Source organism: Falco naumanni, chromosome 7 (genome assembly GCF_017639655.2).
Source record: "Falco naumanni isolate bFalNau1 chromosome 7, bFalNau1.pat, whole genome shotgun sequence".
Taxonomy (NCBI): Eukaryota; Metazoa; Chordata; class Aves; order Falconiformes; family Falconidae; genus Falco; species Falco naumanni.
Genome location: NC_054060.1, coordinates 35,594,282 through 35,617,560, shown reverse-complemented (window position 1 = coordinate 35,617,560; position 23,279 = coordinate 35,594,282). Strand labels below are relative to the sequence as shown.

The 23,279-nt window shown below is 37.0% G+C and overlaps 1 protein-coding gene across 6 annotated transcripts in view; it reads right to left on the bottom strand.

Moving 5' to 3' along the window:
- Positions 1-130: 130 nt before the first annotated feature.
- Positions 131-23,279, bottom strand: part of PPP1R13B (protein phosphatase 1 regulatory subunit 13B) — a 69,057-nt gene continuing 45,908 nt past the window's right edge. For 3 of the 6 annotated variants that reach the window (XM_040599742.1, XM_040599740.1, XM_040599746.1), the window contains 14 exons: positions 19,144-19,245; positions 17,918-18,092; positions 17,332-17,528; positions 15,432-15,596; positions 14,418-14,598; positions 12,548-12,703; positions 9,150-9,319; positions 7,792-8,293; positions 6,471-7,237; positions 4,756-4,893; positions 4,541-4,674; positions 3,673-3,839; positions 2,556-2,755; positions 131-1,667 (listed from right to left, as the gene is read on the bottom strand). In XM_040599742.1, coding sequence (XP_040455676.1) covers positions 1,626-1,667; positions 2,556-2,755; positions 3,673-3,839; positions 4,541-4,674; positions 4,756-4,893; positions 6,471-7,237; positions 7,792-8,293; positions 9,150-9,319; positions 12,548-12,703; positions 14,418-14,598; positions 15,432-15,596; positions 17,332-17,528; positions 17,918-18,092; positions 19,144-19,245 — 3,096 coding nt within the window. In that variant the 3' untranslated portion in view covers positions 131-1,625. The remainder of the gene's footprint in view (positions 1,668-2,555; positions 2,756-3,672; positions 3,840-4,540; positions 4,675-4,755; positions 4,894-6,470; positions 7,238-7,791; positions 8,294-9,149; positions 9,320-12,547; positions 12,704-14,417; positions 14,599-15,431; positions 15,597-17,331; positions 17,529-17,917; positions 18,093-19,143; positions 19,246-23,279) is intronic. The other 3 variants (XM_040599741.1, XM_040599743.1, XM_040599744.1) reach the window with 3 other exon arrangements.

Below are 23,279 nucleotides of genomic sequence, written 5' to 3'. Positions count from 1 at the left end.
GGTAAAGCCGTGAGGAAGCATGAGTTAGCAGATAGAACACCGCAAGCTAGAACTAACCTTTTTGTGTCGGCTGTGACCAAAGGCCTGTCTATCCTTGCTCCCTGTATAAAAATACTGGAGAATGCAGCCATGCCTTAGCAGTACTTTATTGTGCACATTTACATGTTCTCTGAATTAGTGTATCATAGGCTCTTGAAATCATCACATTCATGTAGCAAATTCTTCAACAATAATACCCTTTCACTTTTCACCACAATATATACAGTTAATGCTAACCTGTGGTAAAAGCAAGTTACAGCACTGCAGAAATGGATATATAAATTATACACAGAACTTGTACATGAAGAATTAATCAAATTGCATACTGTTAAATGGGAGAAAATTACAAGAAATATGGCTAAAACTTATAATGGGAAATTCAAAATATACTTTTGGTATATAAAATCATGTACAATTAAAATTCCAGTGAAGTGCCTTTTTTTTTTTGCCTTTTTTTTTTTGTTGCGTGAAACTACAACGTAGTGGAATAGGTTATTGCATAACTTGCCTTGGCAACAGATTTAGGCTGCCAAGAACCACAGAAACTGTCCTCAAGTAAGCTATTGCCTTTCTTAAATCCTTCTCTAAACTTTGTTTCTTTCTTCTCCTTGACTTAGCATCTACACTACCCTCTTTCTACTTCTATCCCATCCTTCATATTTTCTTCTAGACTGACTCAGGCAGACTTCAAATGACACAGTATAACCCTTACCCGGACTCTTACCCTTTTCAACTATTGCACTTTCATCCATGCAGACATACAAATCCCTTAAGCTGCTGCAAGTTCGGTACTAACTGTTGTGTCCAGGACGGACAAGCTCGGGTGGTTAGTAGGGGATCCTTTACATTAGCAGAGGTAACACTGGTGCTGTAGGCTGAATAATCAGAAAAGAAAACACCAAGTGAAATACTGTGTAGGGATTTTGAGATGTGTACAAATACTGTTACTTTGTTAGTTCTCTAGCTTGATTCTAAATGCAAATACTAGATGCCAGACTATGTAAAAGCTTTTGTCAGGGTTGTCTAGGCCAGGATTGAAGTGTAGAGCATGTTAACACTTAAAATCCTAGCCTTCATCAAGCTTTGGTGACTACTTAAGTTACACATGTAATAGGTGAAGATCTTGTGTCCTAGAACCCAAAAAGTTGATCAGTAATAAGAACTCAACATTCACTGGTATCGAACAAAATGTCCAAAGTCCTGACATGGGACAGTTACTGTGGGGTTGGAGCAAACTGGACAGCGTATCTGCACTCCGCAAATGACACCTCTGAACATTTAACACAAGAAAGCTCCTACCATGGAACTTTAACTTAAAACACTGCTTTAGATGATAGTTGGCGCAACACTGTAGGTAGTGGAGGTATCACTGTCCTCATCAGTGGTGGGTCACATAAAAACGATCCTCATTTACAAACTGCAGATCTTGAAAATCATGGATGCTGTCCATTTAACAAGAGAAAGCACCATTAAAACTAAATGTCATAGTTTTATTTCTCTGTGTGAAATGATCAAAAATGATGGCTCCAGTGTATGTTTTAAGTTTCCAGTTACCAGCACGGTATTGCACTGTTGTACAACTGATTTCAAGCAAGGGTTCGCTGTCTAGGTTTTATTCGTGGATATAACTGTAAAAACAGAATAAAAGTATTAGGCTTTGCGTGCTTGATACCAAGTTAAATATAAATCAGTTCAGTTATAACCAAGGGGTACTTGCTAACAAGAACTGGGAGATGAAGTGTTTGGGGGGTGGGGGGAGGAGGTTTTGGTAAGCTACAGCATGTGCTTAGGTAACCTCTGAAAAACTACACAGAAACAGCAGGATGCCAAGGGCTGACTTACTCCTGGCAACAGCAGCAAAATTGCTGCTGTGAGGGCGACTTCATTCATTTAGCTCCAAGATCCCAGACAAGACCAAAGGACGGACGCTTTGACGTAAGTACAAGAATTCCCTGTTGAGCCCCAGAGGGCTTCCTTCCTGCTCCGTACGGTTTCCTTACGTGTTTTGTCCCCTGTATCTCTCTACTTAGTAGCCGTATGTTCCCCGTCTCCCATGGTAGCAGTGTTCCATTTGACTGACAGCAGCATAAACAACTTGCCTACAGTTGTCATCTTCAAGACTCCTTCCTGAAAGTTCTAAATTTCTACATATCTGTATGTTGCTTAGCTCATGCCAGGTATTAAAACCCTTCCTACAGAACTTCCTGGGCCAAAGCTTCAAGCTGCCTAAATAGAGCCACTGCACTTTACGTAGGGGCCCTATATTTTAGCCAAGGGGGGAAAAAAAAGGCTGGTTAAAGATTAAAGCATAAACTACATTAAACGTATTAACTTGCCAAATGAAAAACAGCACTAATCTCCTAAACATAGCCTCTCCTTTTTTGTTTGTAATGACACAGAGGCCAGAAAGAATAAAGATAATCTGCTTTGTGCCACTTCATGCACAGAGGGATTCTGACCAAAGATCCATCTGGCCTTCCTGCTTCACGAGGAAGTAAAAGATAAAAAGAACTTACCCCAAGAAGGTTTTTAGGCACATAGCCTTCTTTGTCATTGAGGCGGGCCCACCACCACTCTGTTTCATTGTCGTCCTTACGTCTTAGAATAGTAATGGCATCACCCTCGTGAAATGACAACTCATCATTATTCTGGGCTTCATAATCCCACAGAGCGTACACCACTCCTTTATTCATCACTCCCAACTTCTCCTGCACTCCTGTTAACAACAGATTGGAGAACGCACTAGACAGTAAAATACCTTGGGTTTCTCCCTGAGTTTTTTTAGTATGGACACTGTGGCTCAAATATTAGTCTGTTATTTATAAAAGTTTCATGAACGATATTCTGCACTTGCATGACGAAATACTTTCAGAAGTTTAACTGTGATAAAACCAAGTTTTACAGAATGTTTTAAACCAATTTAGAGCATAACATTTTCCTCTTATTATATACACAATAGAAACTTTACAATCTTACATTCAAATGAGAATAAAAGTAGTTTTACAAATGTTTGAGCAAAGCAGCTTTCTGTAACTGCTGTATGTTTCTCACAGGGCTGCCTTACACAGTAGCACTTGGAAGCTTTTGAAAACCAGCAATGTCAAGTGTATAGAGCCTTAATGAAACTTAGAGCTTCTGATGGAAATTAAAAACTTGTCTGTTACATCCAGGTACTTTTCTTGCAAAATACACATTTTATTTATATATACACACACTCTCTCTCTCTCTCCAAATACATCCCTTCATTAATTATTCATAAAGTATATGTATGTATTCATGTGATCTAGAAATTTGTGCACCTGGAAGTTGGGAATATCTCTGTCAAGATAACTTGACGACTCACTGTTGCTGTCAAAACCTCCCCATGGAAGCATTTCCTTGAAATTAAGCCAAATTAAACTTTAGAAATCTAACATTTGAGTTACTTCGCAGGGTCCTTCTAAGAACAGAAGGGCTATGAGCAATGCAATAATGAAAAGACTACTCTGCTTTTACTATTTTGAAAGAACAGGTGGTTGATGGGCAGTATTGTCAAATCTGAGGCCTAGGCAGATGTTTCATGCATATCAGAGAGAGGAAAAAAAAAAAAAAAAAAGAGAAGCTAAAAGTTTCTGAAGTAGTATCACAGCTTACCATACAAGAACTGGGAACACTGAATATAGCCTTCTTCCATCTCTTCACACTTGTCTGCAGCAGTTTCTATATCACTTATAGTTGAAGCGAAAATAGCTGCCCCAGATTCAACCAGTAGTTTACAGAGATGAACACTATTGCAAGAAGCAGCACAATGCAAGGGTGTCCTGAAATAAAGCAAAAGTGTATACATGAAAAAAAAAACAACTTCCATGAATCCTAGCTTTTGCAATAGAGTTTAGCCTGTCAGTTTTAAAGAAAATTGTTCTTTATGATTATAGCCTATGTATACATTGTTCAAAACCTGCTAAGCAACTGGAGTGCACTCCAGGATTTACCTGACTCCAAGTACAGCCGCACATTATAAAACAGATGTTAGCAAAAATGTCTGTTTTCATAGCTTAGAAAGCTGCTGGGTATAAAAAGGTATTTTCCAATATGAGAAAATTTGAAAGGCAGAACAAAGGTGAGTGAAACAGATCAGCACAGCAAGGCTTCACATCCCCTCCAAACACCTCTAAAGTGCTACACCTACCTGTAAGGCTAGATTCTTCAAGGACACCAAAATCTGTGGCGAGTAATATGAAGGTGAAACTTAACCAAATTAACTTTTGTCATGTTTTATTTACAGTTTAATTATTTCAGCATCTGAGCAAGAAAGGCAACTATACCCCTAAGGAAAACTAAAAAGTAATGTACTTTATGATTTAAGTGTGCTTGCACAGGAGTTGAACACAGATCAGAATGTGCTCACTTCCTAGGTGTAAAAGGGAAGGAAATGGTTCCCAAAACAGGTCTCGACTAAATCTTGAGTGTGCATCAAAATGGCATTTCTCCCAGATGCCAAGTTAAAAATCTTGACACTTACCACCCGTCACTATCTGCTGCATTTACATTTACACCAAAATCAAGCAGGAACTTCACAATGTGGTGATGACCAGCACACACTGCGTTATGCAAAGGTGTAATTCCTTCATCATTTGGTTTACTGGGATCATCAACCTATTGAAAACGTAAAATAGTTCAGCAATTTTTTTTCTTCTTCTAAATATCTAAAGAGGTTGCCATTGTCTAGAATCTCACCTCATATATGATTCGTTGTACAAGATCAAATTCTCCCTCCAAAGAAGCATCTAGGAGGAGGGCTAACGGATTGAACTTCACTCTCAAACCGTGGCCTGTTCTTTCAGAGTTAGGTTTCTTCAAGTTGGTACGTTTTGTCTGAGTGGAGATGAAGGTTGGAAGGCATCATTTCAGCTCCCGTAAGTAGTACATACTGATTCAGTTACTTTTTAACTCGATGAAGAATCCCATCCTTCTTGAATGGGAATTAGCTAACTATGCAAACATTTCTGTCAAAGTCTCTAAATAAAAGGCTCAATATCTCACTACGTCTTATCCAGTCAAAAAATGAAAACACACACCAATATAATTTAGAAGCTTCTAATTAACAGTAGCGAGTACAAGAAATGAAGTACTTAAGTAAATGATTTTTGAGCACCACTATCTTAATTGTATCTAATACAAGCTGAATGTGTTTCTGGTGGATTGTCTCAGACACTGTCAAAACTTTTGCTTAGACTAGAAAGCATGACACAATTAAGCCCGAGTATCATTCTCTACTCGGAGTAATCTTTGCCTTGAAATAGCAAAAGTACCTGCTGTAGGTCAGTACCGACAAAGAGTTTTGCTGTGGGAAAGAGAAGTACAGAACATGAAGCTGTTTTACATGACGTTCTAGCTGGTGTTATCGGAGGAAGCATTCTCAAGATCTGAAACACTGAAATGTGCTTTGAGAATATTTTGAATCATTCACATGCGTTCTTGCCACCTTCCAGAAAAAAAACATTATTAACTACAGCTTTTATAGAATGCTTTTAGTGTCTAACACTGTATAAGATCCATTTTCATTCATGCTCCTATTTAGTGTGGCTATTTCAGTTTGGAAAATAAGCCTCTCACAGTACGAATAGTATCTGTTGCCAGCATGTTCCATTCTCCCAGAAGTATCCTGGCCCGCTTGTGCTCATGGAAAATGCATTCAGGGCTCTGTGCACACTGCAGTCCAATTGTCAGAGGAATGCAAGTTCCCCAGATGAACCAGAAAGTGGAGATGTTCTTTGAAACTAATGTTAAAGTGCGTCATACATCAACAACTACAAATAAAATTCAGTTTTCTCCCTATTTCCAATTCTCCATATGCTGTAGATTTTGGTAATGACAAGTATTTAAAAGATTTTGGTGCAGCTGGAGGAGGGCCTTTGAAAGCGATTCAAATTATGTGACAAGCCCATTAGAAAAAACATTTCTGCTAAAACAAGTCAGCTGTGTTGCTGTTAGTGTTGGCCATGGTCTCACAACTCTGCTGAGAGGGGAAAAGGAGCACACTTCTCCCAGAACAGTTATTTTGGCTTGCCTGCAAATTAAAAAGCTTCCCACTGACACAGCTTACCCTTAGTTGCAAACAAATTGTTTTGTAGGCCCAGGGAAATGAGTATTTTTAATGGAATCTCAGATTCCAGAATTAGTTCTACAAAAGTATATCCCTAAAAAAGTTCTACAACCTAAAGTACACACACAATCTCCTGTTACCTCCATTAACAGCTTTATTATTAAACAGCTACAGTAGTATAACTAATCCACCAGAATACTCCTTGGAGCTCCCCTGGTTTTCTCTTCTTTTAATATGAAACGTGAAGTGCAAACATACTGCGTAGCATCCTACCATCTTCCAGTTGCACTTAAACACACAGCTAATTCCATAGTTCAAAAAACTGTCTTTTTGCTTTGTTACTTACTGGAGGAAGTGGAGGAGGAACAGCAGGTGGCAAAGGAGCTTCATCTTCTACTGGTGAACTGACCTCGGGTGTGGGACTGGATGACTCTTCAGTAGAAGGAACTATAGCAGGATTATTGTTGTTATCTTCAGTTGTCTCAGAGGTTTGATTTGTGGTTTCAGTGCTTATCAGTTCCTCGGTAGCAGGGGAAGGTAATTCATTATCGTTGGCATCTGACGAAGGGGGTGGCTCATCAGGGAGAGGAACTGTAGGCTGTATGGAAATCGGTTCTTCAATATTGCCATTGGTACTAGTGTTACCATTATCAACATCAGCTAAGATGCCTATGAAGTCCTGTGGATTGCTTGGCTGATAAAAAGGAGCACTTTCTATTCCTCCAGCCAGAGTATTAAAGCGCTGATACAACAATTTTTGTATATTTGGTCCACTTGGGCCTTCTGGTTCAGTGATAGAACTACGCTTCTTTAATGGCCTAGGGGCATTGGCCAGTTTTCTTCTTAGAGCTTCAAGGTCAGCATCGCTTTGATAGCGTAGGGGTGAGTGCACAATAGGTGTAAGCTTAGTAGGACTGAGAGGACGAGGAATGTTTTCCACATTGCTGTTTTCACTGGATGGCGGAGCATTTTCCAGCTCTTGATCTTTTTCAGATACCTCAGTCTGAGGCTGTGACTGTGGCTGTGAGGAAGTCTGCGCAGGCAAAGAACCATGAAGGAATGGCAAGGGTGAGGGAGAAGTTGAACCAGATTGTAATACAGGTTTTCCGTAAACTGAAGAAAAGAAAGAGAGAAAACAGTGAAGAACTGTTCTCAAATTAAGTAATAAAATATTTGCAAATAAATTGCATGTCTCTGTTGCTACTTGTTTGACACTAATGCAGAAAGAAAAAACATCAAATTAATTGTATCAGAGCCTGTCAAGACAGAAATAAATACTCACCTGTTGGTGATGGTGATGCTTCTTACCATTACAAGCTACAAGTAACACCTGGAATGTTTTTCCTCTTTCCTGAGGAAACAGTAAAAGAAGAAAAACTCTCCTCTCTAGACACTGTTTTTTCAACTTGTTTATGAAAGTATTGGTAGAGTAACCAGACTATATTGTTCTAATTGCATCCTGTTCTAAAGAAAAGTTAGCTGAGTGTATACTTATCACCCCCAAAATACATGGGATCATTTTTCTGCCACACTGTGCACATAAAAATACCTTTCCTCTTCTCACAGATTTAGACAAGTTTTTCAAACTAATATGGAAAGTAAACTAAGCCCAGTAAGGAGATCTCAACAGTCTACTTCAAAGCAAAAAAAAATAAAAAATATTCTACCTGCTTTTACTGACTTGTTTAAAGTATTGTATACAGCTTGTTGATAATTCTTTGGTGGTGTTGCTTGCTGGAGATACATTGAGTAGATGGAACTGGAGTTCACTGTCTGTGGCCCTTTTCGAGGAGACTGAGGTCTTGATCCTTTATCAGCTAGAAAAGGTCTGATTGCCACAGTTAAAGGGAGTTCTGGCCTGCCATCTCCTCCTGGAAACAAGGGGGGACCGGAAGGTTGATACGTAGGGCTGGGAGGTACAGAAATTCTCTGTTGAATCTGCTGTGAAGAGCTGGGCTGATGTGCATTGCTTGGTGGCGGAAGCGGAACAGGTCTTTGCCGATTTGTTATACTAGTGCCAGGTCTGGGCAGGCTGCCATCCTTCCTTCTTTCTAGAGAATTTGTAGAACCTGTTCCTAAGGGAACTGGACTTGGATAGGTCCCATAGTTTTGAGGCAACTGCTTGCTTACGCCAGGAACTGTCGGTGGCACCTTCCCCAGGTCAAGACCCTATGGAAGAACAGTAATTAGTATATACCGTTTAATTAAATAAAGTATTTGTGAGCGAGAATATTCCTCAGTCAACAAAACATACTAATAATGTCGTGTGACAGCAAAGCAGTAAATATAACAATTTGTGTTCTTTAATCACTAGGTAAGATTCTACCTGAATTTATCACAAGACCTCACTGTACATCACGCAGAGGCTGCTGTTTAAAGGCATCCTCAGCTGTAATACATTTCTATGAATCCAAAACCACCTGCATACTTTCAAAGCCTGAATAACCTGTTCTAGGTTCTGGGTCTCAGTATCTAGTTGATAATGTATTTGATAATATACAGTGTGGTAGCAATTTACCAAAACTATGTAAAGACAACGTCCTTATTCTTTCAAGATCAGAGTCTTAAAGAATTCATAAAGTACTAGAACAACACTGCAAAAAACCACCACCAGTGGACTCACTCAAGGATGGATTTAATGACTTCTTTTGTGAGACAAAAAAAAGAAGACTGCATTGAAAAAAATCATAATTACACCAAGAAAAAAGACTAACAAAGATTTGAATTAGAAAAACAGAAAGGTGGGGGAGATGATTAGGAGAAGCAAAGGGAGAGAAAAGGGGGGACCAGGTATGTAGAAGAACAGAAAGGAATACAAACTACTGAAGTTGGAAAAAATAAATACTGTCATGTGATAAGAACAGAAAGGAATAGAAGGAATACAAAGGTAATTTTCTTTGTGACTATTTAAGTCAGCAGCAGCAGGGAAACTAGTTCTGTATGCAACTGAAGTGAGTTCAGGTATGGAAGCCAAAAGTTCATGTCAGCAAAACAGATCTATAAATATATCACAGATGAAACCCACCAGCTTATCAGTACTTCCTAATACTGAAGTTGGCAAAGGCTGGCTGGATATAGTTCCTTGTTTTAAAGCAGTATCCATGCTTGATTCTTTCCAGTCTGTGTTGGAGATCTGAGGGGGTTTGACCACAGGCGTTGAGCTCTGTTTAAGTATTGGCCAGTTGCCATCATTAGCTTGAAAACAGACAAAAATACTGTATTTAAGATAATCCACACCACCACTGTAAATAAGCAAAACGTGAAACACAATAGCTTGGATTACAACAGGATTAATTTGATTGCAGAAATGAGATAAGTCACTATTAATGTTTGATTCAGAAACTGATACTGATTGCCCAATCACTTCTCATTACCCTTTGACATTCAAATTGTATTGAAAATTTCTATAGAAAAAAAGATATGGTTGAAATTTTGGTTTGAGCATTGCATATTCTGCTATTTGACAGCAAACAAATTCAGAACAAAAGTCCTTACAGAAACACTTCACCAACATATTTGATACTATCCAGAGACACTATATGTTGAAGCTACGTAAGCTCTGAGTGGACTTACTCCAGATTTAAACTATGGTTACTAGATTCATTCACTCATAACAGGATGTAAAAAACTCCATTCAACAACGGGGTGGAACAAAAGCATAAATTCCTTTGCTGGAAATGGAAGTTAACTTACCTTTTGTTTTCCTTCAACATACTCACCTGATAAGAATAGCCCCAGAGATTTACTTTTAAAGAATTTTATAAAGTCAGCTGACAGCTTCAACTCACAGCATCAAGATACAAGTCATGGGCTTTTATTTTCATAATATGCAAGAAATCATGCATAGCTGCACATAAACTGAGGCAACAAATCCTTAATGAAGTCCTAGATGCATTGATATGTTACTTTATTAACTGCGTGAGACTATTTAGTTTGTTATCTAAGTAAGCAACAGATTTTAAATAGCCTGATAATTAGATCTGTTTTATAGTAACTAAATAGGTCCCTGGTTAGATCCAAAGCTTTGATTTGCCTTTAAAAGATTAAACTATAGGTTTCTCTTACTCGAAGGAGACCAGAGATCACTTCTCCTTCCTTACTGCCTGTAATTATCTTTGGGGAGCAGTACAGATCAGTAAAGGTGACATGTAACATGTAACCAACTTTACTAGGGGGTAACAACTAAAATGGAAGGGAATTTGTGTGTGTGTAGATTTACTGAGATTTCTGAACTCTATAGAGAGACAACATCAAATGAAAATCAGGTATATAACAACAAAGTTTCCCATTTCAGTTTAAGTTCCTAGAAAACAGAACCAGCAATACTATTTATGGAATTCTTTGCCATCTTCTGTCTGGTATAGTAGATAGTCTAAGAATAAGCTGCATGGGAACATTCTAATTACAGTAAATTTAACATCACCACTTGTACTTTCTATTCATGAGACTTACCCCTCTATTGAGTATTCCTTTTCTCCCCTCTGCCTGCCCCCCCAAATGACAAACTGAAAATTTCTTAATAATTGCCACCCAATGTTTTCACTATGACGGCAAATTCACTCTGTTAGCTCATAAACCTATTTATAAGTTTGTTAAAATCACACCATTTTTTAAGCGAGCAGAAGATAGTTATACTTCTTGCATTTAAGCTACCATACTAATTATTTTGTAATTATACATGTAGATTATTCCTTAATATTACATACACTATATTGTATTAAACTTTCAAATCAAGCTCAACTGTGTTTGAATTTGGAGAGTTAATTACTCTGGAGCAAGAATATTTTTGTGTTTGGTCATTAAAATAGGTTTAACACTTGCATGTTTTTTGGTTTGTTTGTTTTTTTTTTTTTTTTTACACTGAGCATATTGTATATAGTCCAGAAATCACTCTTCACACTTGCAGACTGCCAGGATGTAAAGTAACGATGCTAAGCTTTAGTAGTGGCAACATCCAAGAACTGGACATGTTGGGTTTTTTGTTTGTTTGTTATTGGTTTTAATCATCTGGTATCAAGAGCAAGACCCAAAAAGATGGCCATCTAAACACTTTGACCCTAAATGGCAAATTTTACAACTATGCACTGAATTAATATTTGTTGTACAATACACATAGGACATTCCATAACTCCAGCAAGGTTATGGTTAAACATAAAAGCATCTTTAGCTGTAAGTTTAGCTATTCAGAAAGCACTTACAGAAACAACAGCAAAAGTCCAAAAGAATTTAATTAATTCTCTTACCTGCAAATACAAGCCCACACTCTTCTATTAGAAAGACAGTGATACAAGAACCTTTTGTAATCCTTGGAATTTCAAATATTAGCATGTTCATCCCCAGATTCTGAGGTAACAGACTGGAAGTAAATTTAGACTCCCTCCTCTCTCTAACTTCTCTGTTTTGTTGTACTTATATAAACATCAGAAGGCAACTGTTCCCACTTTCACGTCCTTCACATTACAATCTGGCAGACTTGTCAACTGCCATGTATTTTTTATGAGTGCCTCTCTCACATACTCCCAACAACGCAAGCTGAATCTCAGGCACTTAACTAAGCTGTTGCAATCTGCAACCGCAGCGTATGACGCCAGACGCTGCATGACAGGAGCTAAATGGAGGCAACCAAACAAAATCTTGCCTGCTGCTATCTTTGGTTAGACTGAACAGGTCCCTGACGCTTACCCACTTGATGGCAACGCCCTTCTGACGTGCCCTCACTAGCTCCTGCTCTCAGCCATCCCATAGGCATTTTAGCCATCTGGCTTCCTTTTCCCCTCCAAACGTACCTTCTTGTCTACACTGCTTGTAAGACTCTCACTGGTCTATTTTACATTTACATAGATAAGATAGTGACATGCAGACACATTTTGTGCACTTGCTCTGACTGCACCTAACATTTTTTGCAGGTCTGGACCCAGTATGCTTACTATAGCAACTGAAGTGCAAAGTATAACGTTTTTGTCCAATGGAAGTTAACAAGATTCTTGCTATTGACTTGGACTGAGCGAGCTTTCATCCCAACTCTCGGGCCAGTGCAACATGGAAACTGAAAGCTTCCCACAAAATAAATCAAGCAAAACCCATATGTAACACATTCATCTAATCGGAGATATACTAAAACATGCTTTGGTGATTACCACAAATTTTCTAACAACAATTAGAAAATTTCAAGGTTTTCCAGTGAAGAAAACTCAACCCTAGTACACTACTCCAGGACTCCAGGAATGGATTTGCTGCAAATCTGTTTCCTTCAAAGATGAAAAGCAACTTCTCAACAATTTTACATCTCAGCAGCATCTTCCACATGCTAGACTACAACACAAGTTCTAAAGATGCTGTTTAATATGCATCTGTATGCAAGAGCTCAGATGACCATATTAAAACCTGAGTTCTTAGCTACCCAGAGATCTTCTATGGACTCACAGTGCTGGGTGTCAAAGAGAGTAGGTGCCAGGCGGATGACATTGTGAACAGCAGACTGAAGAGAAGTGGGAGGTGACAGAATAGGATCCACTATTATGTCTAAATCAGAAACCTTCCAGGTGTCTGGAGATTTTTTCACACACCCACAGTCTGTCTCTACCGGACACACCAAGGCAGATCCAGTTACACAGAAAAAGAAAGAAAAAAAAGTGGTGGGAAAATTATAACAATGACAATGGAGAAATCAGAACAGGAACACTCAGATAATGAGAAAAGCATGACAGTTGACAAAAATTCTCAGTTTCTCTCCTTCCTGGAAGCATATAAGCTTCTTACATAAATCTATCTTAATGCAATTTATTCAAGTACCTTCAGAGTAATAAACACAAAGTCAGTCCTAAGGCAGAATAATTACTTTTATAAAAAAAAAAGTTATCATTCAGACATCTTTTAACCTCCTGAGGCAGGTCTACAAGTGGGTATGTGTCTCTTCTGAGGTTGATATTTACAAAACAGTGAATCCTTTTTCATTGGTGAACGTTATAGTTAAGAACTGGCCTTTCCCATATATGGAAGAGAAATCCACATGTCTGAAAACAAAACTTGCAAGTATGTCACTTCACCAATTAAGTCATTCCATATTCTTAAGACCTCTCCATAAATCCACAGTGATGTGGTTTGTACAGCCTTCGAATTAAACTACAGGTACTGTTAAATCACTAGTATCAATGGAAAAGAATGGGGTTTGTTTGTTAGGATAGTTTCACTTCCTGAGTTTGGGAATTTTGGGAGGGCGTTTCTGTCATTCTTTCCCTACAAAGAAGTTCAGATTGTCTTCCCTCCACCTCTTCCTCCCACCTGGAAGCATGCTGCAAGCTTTGTTTGAGTATTCGGCTTTAAGTACTGGAACGTATGTGAATATTGCAGCAGCTTTGCTCTAGTGGTCACTTCTTATCTCATTTTTAGATATCTCCTAGGAGAGACCAGGCACACTAAGTCCTGTGGTTAGACCAATAGGATTGTGCATTTCAATTTGTATTTTGTATGTTTTCTGTGCTAACCATTTCTTACGAATTCTGATTTTGCTAAGATGTGAGCCCAGAGGTGTGCTTTGCCAGAATGAGAACTTAAGGTACAAATGTCATGACCTGCTTCCTTCAGTCATCAACAAATAAATAAAAAAAAAAAGAAGAAATTCTATTTTATAATGTAGACTGAATTATTAATTATGGGAGATGTGGGACAGTTTTGGACTTCAGGTTCAGGGGAGTACTCTGGAGGGGCAGATCCTTCACTAATGAAGGCAGAAACAAGTGAACAGCATCAATGTTAAGGTTACTCCTTTTCAGAAAGGCTTCAAGCACCTCAAATTCTTCCATCTCAGAGCAAAAACCTCCCACAGTTTTATTCTATTTTCCTATTTAATCTGCTTCTCAGAAGCGATACTATTTTCACTTGTTCACAAGCTTTCTTTTACTTGACAAAAAGCAACATACTGTAAATAGTTGTTTATAATATAGTTTGCCACAAAGTTGATTTAATTATTATATTCAAACACACAAATGAATTTAAAAGCTATTAAAGACAGAACATAGAATCTGTGAAGGAACATGTGCCCCTTTTAGCGGTATACCAGCTAGTAAAATTTTTAAGAAAACACTCAGTCTCCTAAGAAAAATTCATGGAAAGAGGTAAAAATGGCTCACATCAAATGACTAATGTCCATCTCACGGAACAGTATCAAGACATCTAAAACTTGCCTCTCCCACTCAGAGATTATGCCAACAGCAGGTCTCCTAAGATTACTCCTTTTCTTTATTACTCCTTTCCAAACAATGTGTACTAATAAACACCACACTTAAGTACTTACCAGATTTTGATCTTCCATGTGTTGAGCTAGAAGCAATGGTGAGAGACTGTGGTTTAACTGGATCTACTGGTACAGCATAAGTGCCAGCACTTGGAACTTGGATGTAAGGTCCTACTGCCGCCACCCTTCCTGAAGCACTCAAGGATGACTGGGGTGATGAAGTTCCATTAATACGATTCAACTAAAAAAATCAGACAAATTGAAACGTGAACTTCCATTTAATCTAGGCATTTGTGCATGAACAGGTGGTCTACATTTAATTATCTAGAACCATGCACTGTAGCTAAAACAGGTTAATAATTAAGTTATCATACTCCATGCTTCTACCAAAAAAAAAAAAAAAAGGTAGAAGGTACAAATTTTATTACCTACAATCAACACCTCAAAAATTGAATTTCTCAGCCACAGCACATACGTTTATTGTAGAGACCTGTGTAATGTCTCTTTCATTGTGCCTTTCTTAGACAATTGGACTAAAATAAGTTCCTAAGTGATCAAATATGTATGGGATTTTTTTTTAAAAGCAATACCTCCAGCTAGGAATACATATGGAAATTGAGAATTGATGTCTCTAGTCCTTAGCTAAATGGCCTACTGAGCATCTGATTTCTTTTCAAAGTTCCAAACAACTATTAAGACTAACATTATCAGACCACTTATATTTTTATTAACTGTCCATACTGGAAGATCAATTTTATAAAAACCAATTTTTATGCTTTCATGCTTTGAAACACAGGCCATAATCACACTTTCCTTCTTAGAAATATAAGCTACCATAGTTTTTAATATAGTATGGTCTGTGCCATAAAGAAAAATAAAAAAACCACATTCTGTCTAACAGTTTTTCTGATATCTATGAAAAACCTTAAAATAGTTTTAAGAAGCTTGCTACTTTTAAAAGAGGTTCTTTAGATGTAATTGTATTACTCTACTGGGAAAAAGTGAGATTCACTTTTGCAGGTTTTTTATGTTCTTGATAAACTAAAGCGTGGCCCTTTTAACAGTTTATCTTACAGGGATGTTTTCTTTTTGACGTGCCTCAACTTTTTTCTTGTATAGTCGTTCACGCAGCTCATTGATTCGCTTGTCCATCATAGCCACCTCCATATTGCGTTTGTTTAAGAGTTCTTTCTGCTGCTGAAGCTTGGAGTTCTGCTCCTGGTTAAGCCTGTTACGAATCTTAAAAAAAGAAAAAAAAAAAAGAAAAAAAAGAGAAAAAAGAAAAAAGAAAAAAAGAAAAAAACCCCATGTTAACCCAAAGCAACTTGGATCAGCAACTTGTTCTAACATCTCTAATGTATGTTTCCATAAAGGCTGTCAAATTAGCATTTGTAACCATGAAAAACTCTTAAAATAGTGAAAGAATGTCCTAATACACTAGTGAATACCTATTAAATACATGTAGACTGCATCCCATTTATAGCAAATGGATTGAAGAATTAGGCATAACAACATTTCAAAACTGAATTCCACCATGAAAAATTAAGTCCGAAATAGTTTGTTAAAAGTTATGTTTAACCAAGATGGTTTGTCTATCATGAAAACTAAATGATATAAAAATTGTAACAGAAATCATGCTATTGATGCTGTTTCCATTTCCACATGAAACTTCTTTGTATCTGGATGGGAGGTTAACTGAACTACTAGTACAGGGACTAGGCACAGATTTTCCTTTCTATATGGGGATTAAACTGAAACCTTCACAGCAGGTTTGCAGTAGATTAGGGGATGGATTACCTTTAAGGTTTAAATCAACCATGACAGTCTGTATAATTATTTCTCTTGCTTTCCCATTGGCATGTTTTCATACCTTCAATAAGTCTGACAGTATTGTCTCAGTGTTCCAATTTTCATGGTAATGTTACATGCGAAAAAAAACCTGCATGGGATCATTATGAAGCACAAGAGAAATTTTTATCTTCTGAGCATCTTTGCACTTAGAAATACTCAAAAGGCAGATATGCCTTGTAAAAATGGGGAAAGGGGAAAAAGGTTCTTTATTCCCAATTAATGAAAATGTGATGGATTAATTTGTATGTTGTATTTGCTCATCTAAAGAAATGAGCAGAACTAATTTAAAATATATATTAGAGTTGTTTTCTTGATCACAATAAAGTACATGAGTAAATAAAAATGTCTTCAGATCCCGATACCTTGGCACACAATTAAGTATTCCTTAACTTTCAAACATAAAAACTGGAGAAAATTTCAATGTCAATTGAGTATTTAATTGCTCATGTGAGAGCTACACTTCAGATGTAATTATCTTCTTGGAGGAAGACCTATGATAGTGATACAGGGAATACTGTGTGAATATACTGCAGCTACAGTGCACTATATGGTGCAGTGAATACAGTGCAGCACATATTTTTGACGATTCTGTTACAATGTGTTATTTAATTCTTATGGAATTTATATATTGTTTATTAAAATTGTTAAATATTGTTTATTTACTGCAAACATTATAGCTGTATTTTCACAACATACTTTAAATTTGGTTTTATTTACTGGACAGTCACGTCTCCAAGTTAAGATGATATTTAACTGAGCCTGCTACACGTAGTTCTCCGCAAAATAGAAAGGACCAAAATGAAAAAAAAAAATTTTAAGAGATTAAAACAAATACTAGATGTCAACATTCAATATTGCAGTATTAGAGGCTGAGAAATGCCCTTCAGAACACTTGCATACTTTGTATAGTTATGTGTGTGAGCAACAACAAAAATAGTTTTCAAAGCTAATGACATTCTGTTTAAAAGAGGTTATATGCTAACTACAAACTCACACATCAACATCATTCCAATACATTACTTTTATGAGATATCACAGAACCAAATGGCCACCTGTAACAGCAGTAATTCAGCTTTTATAAAATCTACAGCTATCATCCAAATAGCATCTCTCCGTTACTTACCTGTAGCTCTTGATACAACTTTTTTAGTTCTACTGCTGCAGGTCCTGTCATTTGTCCATTGTAAGACTGAAACCCATTCAGTTTCCCTTTCCTTAAATCCTCCAGTTGCTGAGTAAGCTGATCCACCTTTAACACTGCAGCCTGTAGCTCCTGCTGCTTTTCCTGGAACATGGCACTTATATGCTCAATTTCTGTTGCTAAAATTAACAAGATAAAAAATAACAAAACAGAGTTTAGTAAAGCCGAAGTTGTTAACTTTTTAATTCTACAGGTATTGATAAATACAACACAATTGTTTTAAATCTAGTACATGCATGCACATATAAAATATTTATGTATTGGGAATTTGCTAAGTAATAATATTTCCTAATAGAGTTAGAGCACAGACTTATTCTGACCCTATGCCTGACTAAATAAAACAAAAAGTGACATCATATATGAATATCATAGAAACACGGCACCCTCTGTAAAACAAAAAACATTCTGAAATCCTGCTTCAATGCTATATTGACTAGTAGCATAGTATTATTTGCTAGTCACGCAGTGAATAGTAAATTAAATTAAATTATTTAAAAATTCCACATACACAGGTTGCCATTCATGATCTTGCTGTAATCCACTTGCCCCCTCATGGCACGGATTTTTTTCAGCTTTGTCTCTTGGGTTTCAACACGTTCTTTAAGTTTTTGAAGCTTTTCACTCTCAGAAACAGACTGCTGCTGACGACGTTCTTGCTGCTTCAGATAACGCAAACGTTGTTCCTGACAAAATGAGGTTTTAGACAAGAGGTACTTTTTTAGACAAAAAGTTAACTTAGAATAGCCCGTCATGGATCAGTGGGGTTTTTTATTTCCAGAAACTAGAAAAGTTAGTCTTTAGTTAAAAAAATAAAAATGTATCAGTCTTCCTAGAAAGATTCTTAACATTAACAAATCTGGTTTAGAGCAGAGATTCAAAAAAATTTTAGACCAAATATCAGATTTACGTATGTGTGCAAACACAACCCTAGCCTGAATACTCATTCAAACACATCCATGAATCTTCCTCTGGCATTTGTTTTCTGACACTATTAACACTTTTCCTGATGTTGCAAAATGAACTTCCAATGCTGTTACCCAGCTTCCCAAAAAAGACAAAAAAATACGTCCAACAGACCATTTTAAACAAGTTGACCTACTGTAAGGTAATGTTGCATTTCTAAATAACAGTCCCTCTGCTGGGCACACAAGGAAAATGTTTGGTTTTCTACATTATTTCCATCAAGAAAGAACAACAGAACTGGTAAGTTGATTCCTAGCTACTCCAAGCATTCAATGCATAACGTATATTGTAACACCTACAACAACGTCAAAAAACATTAAACCCACTCCCCACACTGAAAACATACTTAAGATTCTTGCATTTCGGAGACTTTGGAAATGCAATACACGAATATATATGAAGTGGGCATATTATCATCTCACACCACTATTACTATACTGGAGTAAATGAGCTACCGAAGATGAGCACAGAGTCACGCCTGGTCTATCACAGATCATAAAGTGGGCCTCACAAAAGAGACAAATAAAATGTAGCCATGTTTATTTATAAAGACAGATGACTTCGCTTGACATAGGTTGTTAAGAGTATCATTTACATTGAAACGTTTTATATTGCCTAGGCTAAGATGAAACTGGTAAAGCAATGGATTTCTCAAGCTCTTTCTTGAGCTTATCTAGAACAAATTAGTGTGTTTTTCTGTATCCATGAAATTTATGCTTGTGTGTGTTTGAAGAGAATTTGTATTTATTATGATCTGTATATAATTATTACCTTAGCAACCAACATTTGCTGTTGATTTTCAATCTGCTGCTGCTGTCGGGCAGCCATATCTTGAAGTTCAGAAAGAGTGAGCTCAACCCGTGGATTTCCAACCTGCATAACACAAAATGCTACATTAGTGTGTTGATCTGTATTAGGTGTTGTGAGTATAGAAGCTAAATCCCCACTGCTCAGAGGAAGGCTAAAGCCTCCTCCCCAGGCCTCAGAGGAAGAATAATGATGGACACCTCTGAAAAAGCAAGGAACCTCCGAGCAGAAAGAAAAGACACAGACCATGCATATACCAGGGACAGAAAAAGCAAAAAGTGGAAAAGCAGATGAAAGAGAAGACACTAAAAGACAACACAACAGAAAAAAGCCTCTATACTACATTTAACACTGCACTGTACATACACAGTACTGGTATGGCACATGTGATAACAGACATACAAACAGCTATTTTAAACAGCAGAGAAACATGAAGCTTCTTTCCTAACATTTTCAGTTAACTGCCTTGGCAGCTTTAACCGGTGGTTAGCATTGTTTACCTAGCGCAAGACAAGACCACAGGAGAACCCTTAGCTAAAGGCTGTCACTAAGCTCACATCCCAAGATGATGAAATTTCCTGGCTGCTTGGAGCATTTAAGGTAAGAATCTGTGAAAAACAAGTCTGTACAAAGTGAAGCAAAGTAAAGTTAATGCCCTTTGTATAAGGAAGTGGCTATTATTGAGCAAACTGTCAAAGAGGAGACATTGGTGGGGCTTTATTATTCCTTTTGCATTTCAAAACTAACGACTGTTTTAAAAAATTGGGGTAGAGAGGCAATTACTGAAAATTATTTTAAATTAAGATAATGCTATGACAACATGTGAGGCCAAATATTAAGTGATTTTACAAATTAATGCATTGTTTCAGTATATTCATAGTCCTATCAACAATTATAATTTAAATTTATACATCACATTACTTCAATTCAACCACATTTTTTACCATGCAATCACAAGAGAGAGAGTGCAGTGTAACAAGACAAATTTCAGAAGCTGACACTTGCCAAATACATGCTTTGCTATGTGGAAAACCCAAACCCACAACTTTAGAATTGCAGTTTAACCACAATTTTTTAATTTGCACAGAAAGAAAATACCAGCCTTTGAAAAATTATGCTGAAAAGCTGTAAAGTTCAGAATAGCCCAACATCTGCTTCTAGGTATTTACATGTAACTCAGTCAATTTATTGGATCAGTGTAAAAGCTGGACTACTGCATTGTAATAATTCAATGAACAATGCAGTGTTTTCACCAAACTACAACTACACTATTAGTAAAACAAATTAAAATTACATTAATTCCTATGCCCAATATAGTCAATACTGCTGAAAAAGCAAAGAGAATAAATGTTGTAGATAGATTGATAACTAAAACTCTTTCAGCTGAACGTTTACAAAATGGAATGGAGTCTAAATGTTTTATAGACATACAAAAATAAAGGGGTGGGTGTGTGTGAAGAAAACACTGGAACACCTCCCCACCCCAATCAATCACGCAGCAGATTCCAGAGAAAAGCTGGTTTAGCTGCTCTGCTTTTCTGGGCCCACCCTACCGACATCTAATGCAGTCCTGCAGTGATCCTTGTCCAACACGTCCTCTGCAATACTCGTACTTCAAGAAAAATAAAATTCTCCTCTAACAACTTGTTGATACCAAAGTATCTCAGCCACTTTGAATGGCTTGTCTCATATTCCTACATCACATTCCTACTTAAGTAATTTATCAGTTCTCCAACAAATGCATAACATAAATCTCTTTCTTTAAGCTTCAGAGAAAAAAGGAAAACACTATTTGTTTTAAAATAACAGATTTCTCTCTCTTCTTTTTTCCCCCTTTTTTAAACTATCTGAACTCAAATTAATATTTTATGTTTCTGCATACAATTATTTAGGTAAGACATGCACTCCAAGGTCAGTCACTAAAATAAGCCAGATTTGGAACACTAACTCTTAAAGCTGCTGCATCTTAGATGCATGACAAACATGTCAGACTACAATTTTTAGACAAAGTTATTGTCCCTCTTTGAACATTTCCTACTGGATAAATTACGGAGTGAAATTATAATTTTTAATGGATACTACATCTGAAACACCTCTTACTAGTCAACAATAATGAAATCTATTTATAGTAGAGAAGTAATTAAAAGATCATCCATGTATTTATTTACAGTTACAGCTATACAGAATAGTGGAACCAGAACAAAAGGTAAAATCCACCCAAAATGCTGATTTTCTATTTCAACACTTTATTAGTGAACACAGTAATTAATTTTTTTTTTTTAAATTAACTTAGCAGTAAATATTTTTATTAACATGACTTATGACTGACAAAAGTCCTTCCCAATATTCTTTAAGGCCAAATAACTTGTGCACACTCATGGCCATCAGCTAATAAATCAAAGAGACATTATTAATTACACACTGAAAGGCACTAATTGGGTAAGAAAGTAAGAAAGCTTTTCCAAGTGCCATCCACAAAACAAAACGTCCTCTCTTGAGACAAAAAAATAATAACATAGAAAAACAGAGGCTGTGCCCAGAACATGTTCAGGTTCTGCTGATTTCCTTTGGCACAACCTTCCTGCCAGAACAACCTAAACCTTTACATCCACTTCTGCTGGACTCTAAGTAATTCTTGAAAGGGGCTCAGAGTGGTTTGAAGGCTTCCATCTGGATCACCGATTTTAGAAGTTAAAAAAAAAAAAAGGGGGGGGGGGGGGCGGCGTGCATGTGTCAATTGATAGTATTTTCTCACTACACAAATGCTCTGTTTCAAAAACATCCATCTTGCATCAGGCTATGAAAGTCTTCCCAATGCTGCCCCCTCCTTTCTGCTTTGATCATCAGGTTAACAACATTGATAGCTCATTCTCTTTCCAGTAGTAATTTCCAGTATAACACTGTCCAAAACACAGAGATCTTTCATTCTGCTAAGAAGTCTTGTTAAAATATATCCAGACTCAAAAAGCAGTATCTGTATAGGGGTTGTGCATGTTTCAAAGTAGAAAGGCCATTTCACCAAGTGAAAATTATGGATTTTCTAAATGAAAAATGTAACCTGGAATGCACAATGACAGTAAGAAATTGGTTTGTAAAAGCACCAGAAACAAAAAAAATCAGTTTGTTCCAAAAGCTCAGAATTTTTACTGCTTTAAATAAGCATATTTGAAAGTATATCTTATAACGCCTGAAAATTATGGCATTTGTATTATGTAAAATACAGAAGATTAATTATAAGATGAATGCAAATATTAGCTTCTCCTTGAACAAGCTATTAACTACTGTAAAACGTCCCATTTCGAAAGTGTAATGTCTTAAAACCTGTATACATGGCATAGCACAAGAACACAGGAAACAGTGCTAATTAAGCATTTAAATACAAACACCCTATGAGAAATCTTTTCATGTTTACCTCACTGAATACAAGAGTAAGCATCCCTTCCACTTAAAATAACCACACTGTACTTAGGAAAGAAAAGAGACAGCTGAGGAAACAAAGTTTTAAACCTGTAACTTCACTCGCAGTTTGTTCTTTTTCATCCACATGGCAAACCAAGTGAACAGACCAAGCAGAATTCCTTTTTAACATCAAATCAATTATTTTCAGGTCTCCAAAACAGGACAGCATTGTTTTCCAAACAGCATGAAAAACACTGAATCTTGCTCTTGCCGAGATCTAGTTGAATCAATTTGTGCAGATCGTCTCATATTAGTTGAGTCTGCTTTTAACCATTTGCATGCAAACACCACTGAAAAAAGTCAGTCTTGGTCCTTCTTCAGAACCTCAGGTTATGCAAGGCAAAGAGAGCACTGCATTTTCTCAGTTCTTTAATGAGGTTGTTGGTTTCCTGGATTCTTAAGTTTGTGCTGTTCATACTAGTTATTAACAATTTCATCCATGAAGTCACTCACCTCTCAAAACAAACACAAGCCTATCACATTTAAGGTCCAGACCTCCTCCTCTCTCCTGCAGCAAGAGAAACCTACCTCCTACAGAACTGCCTTCTGAAGGAGGTACTAAAAAGCCACTACAAATATCTACTCCTGCAAATTCCACAGATTCATTTGCTACATGGTGATACATCAAAGCAGACAGTTTT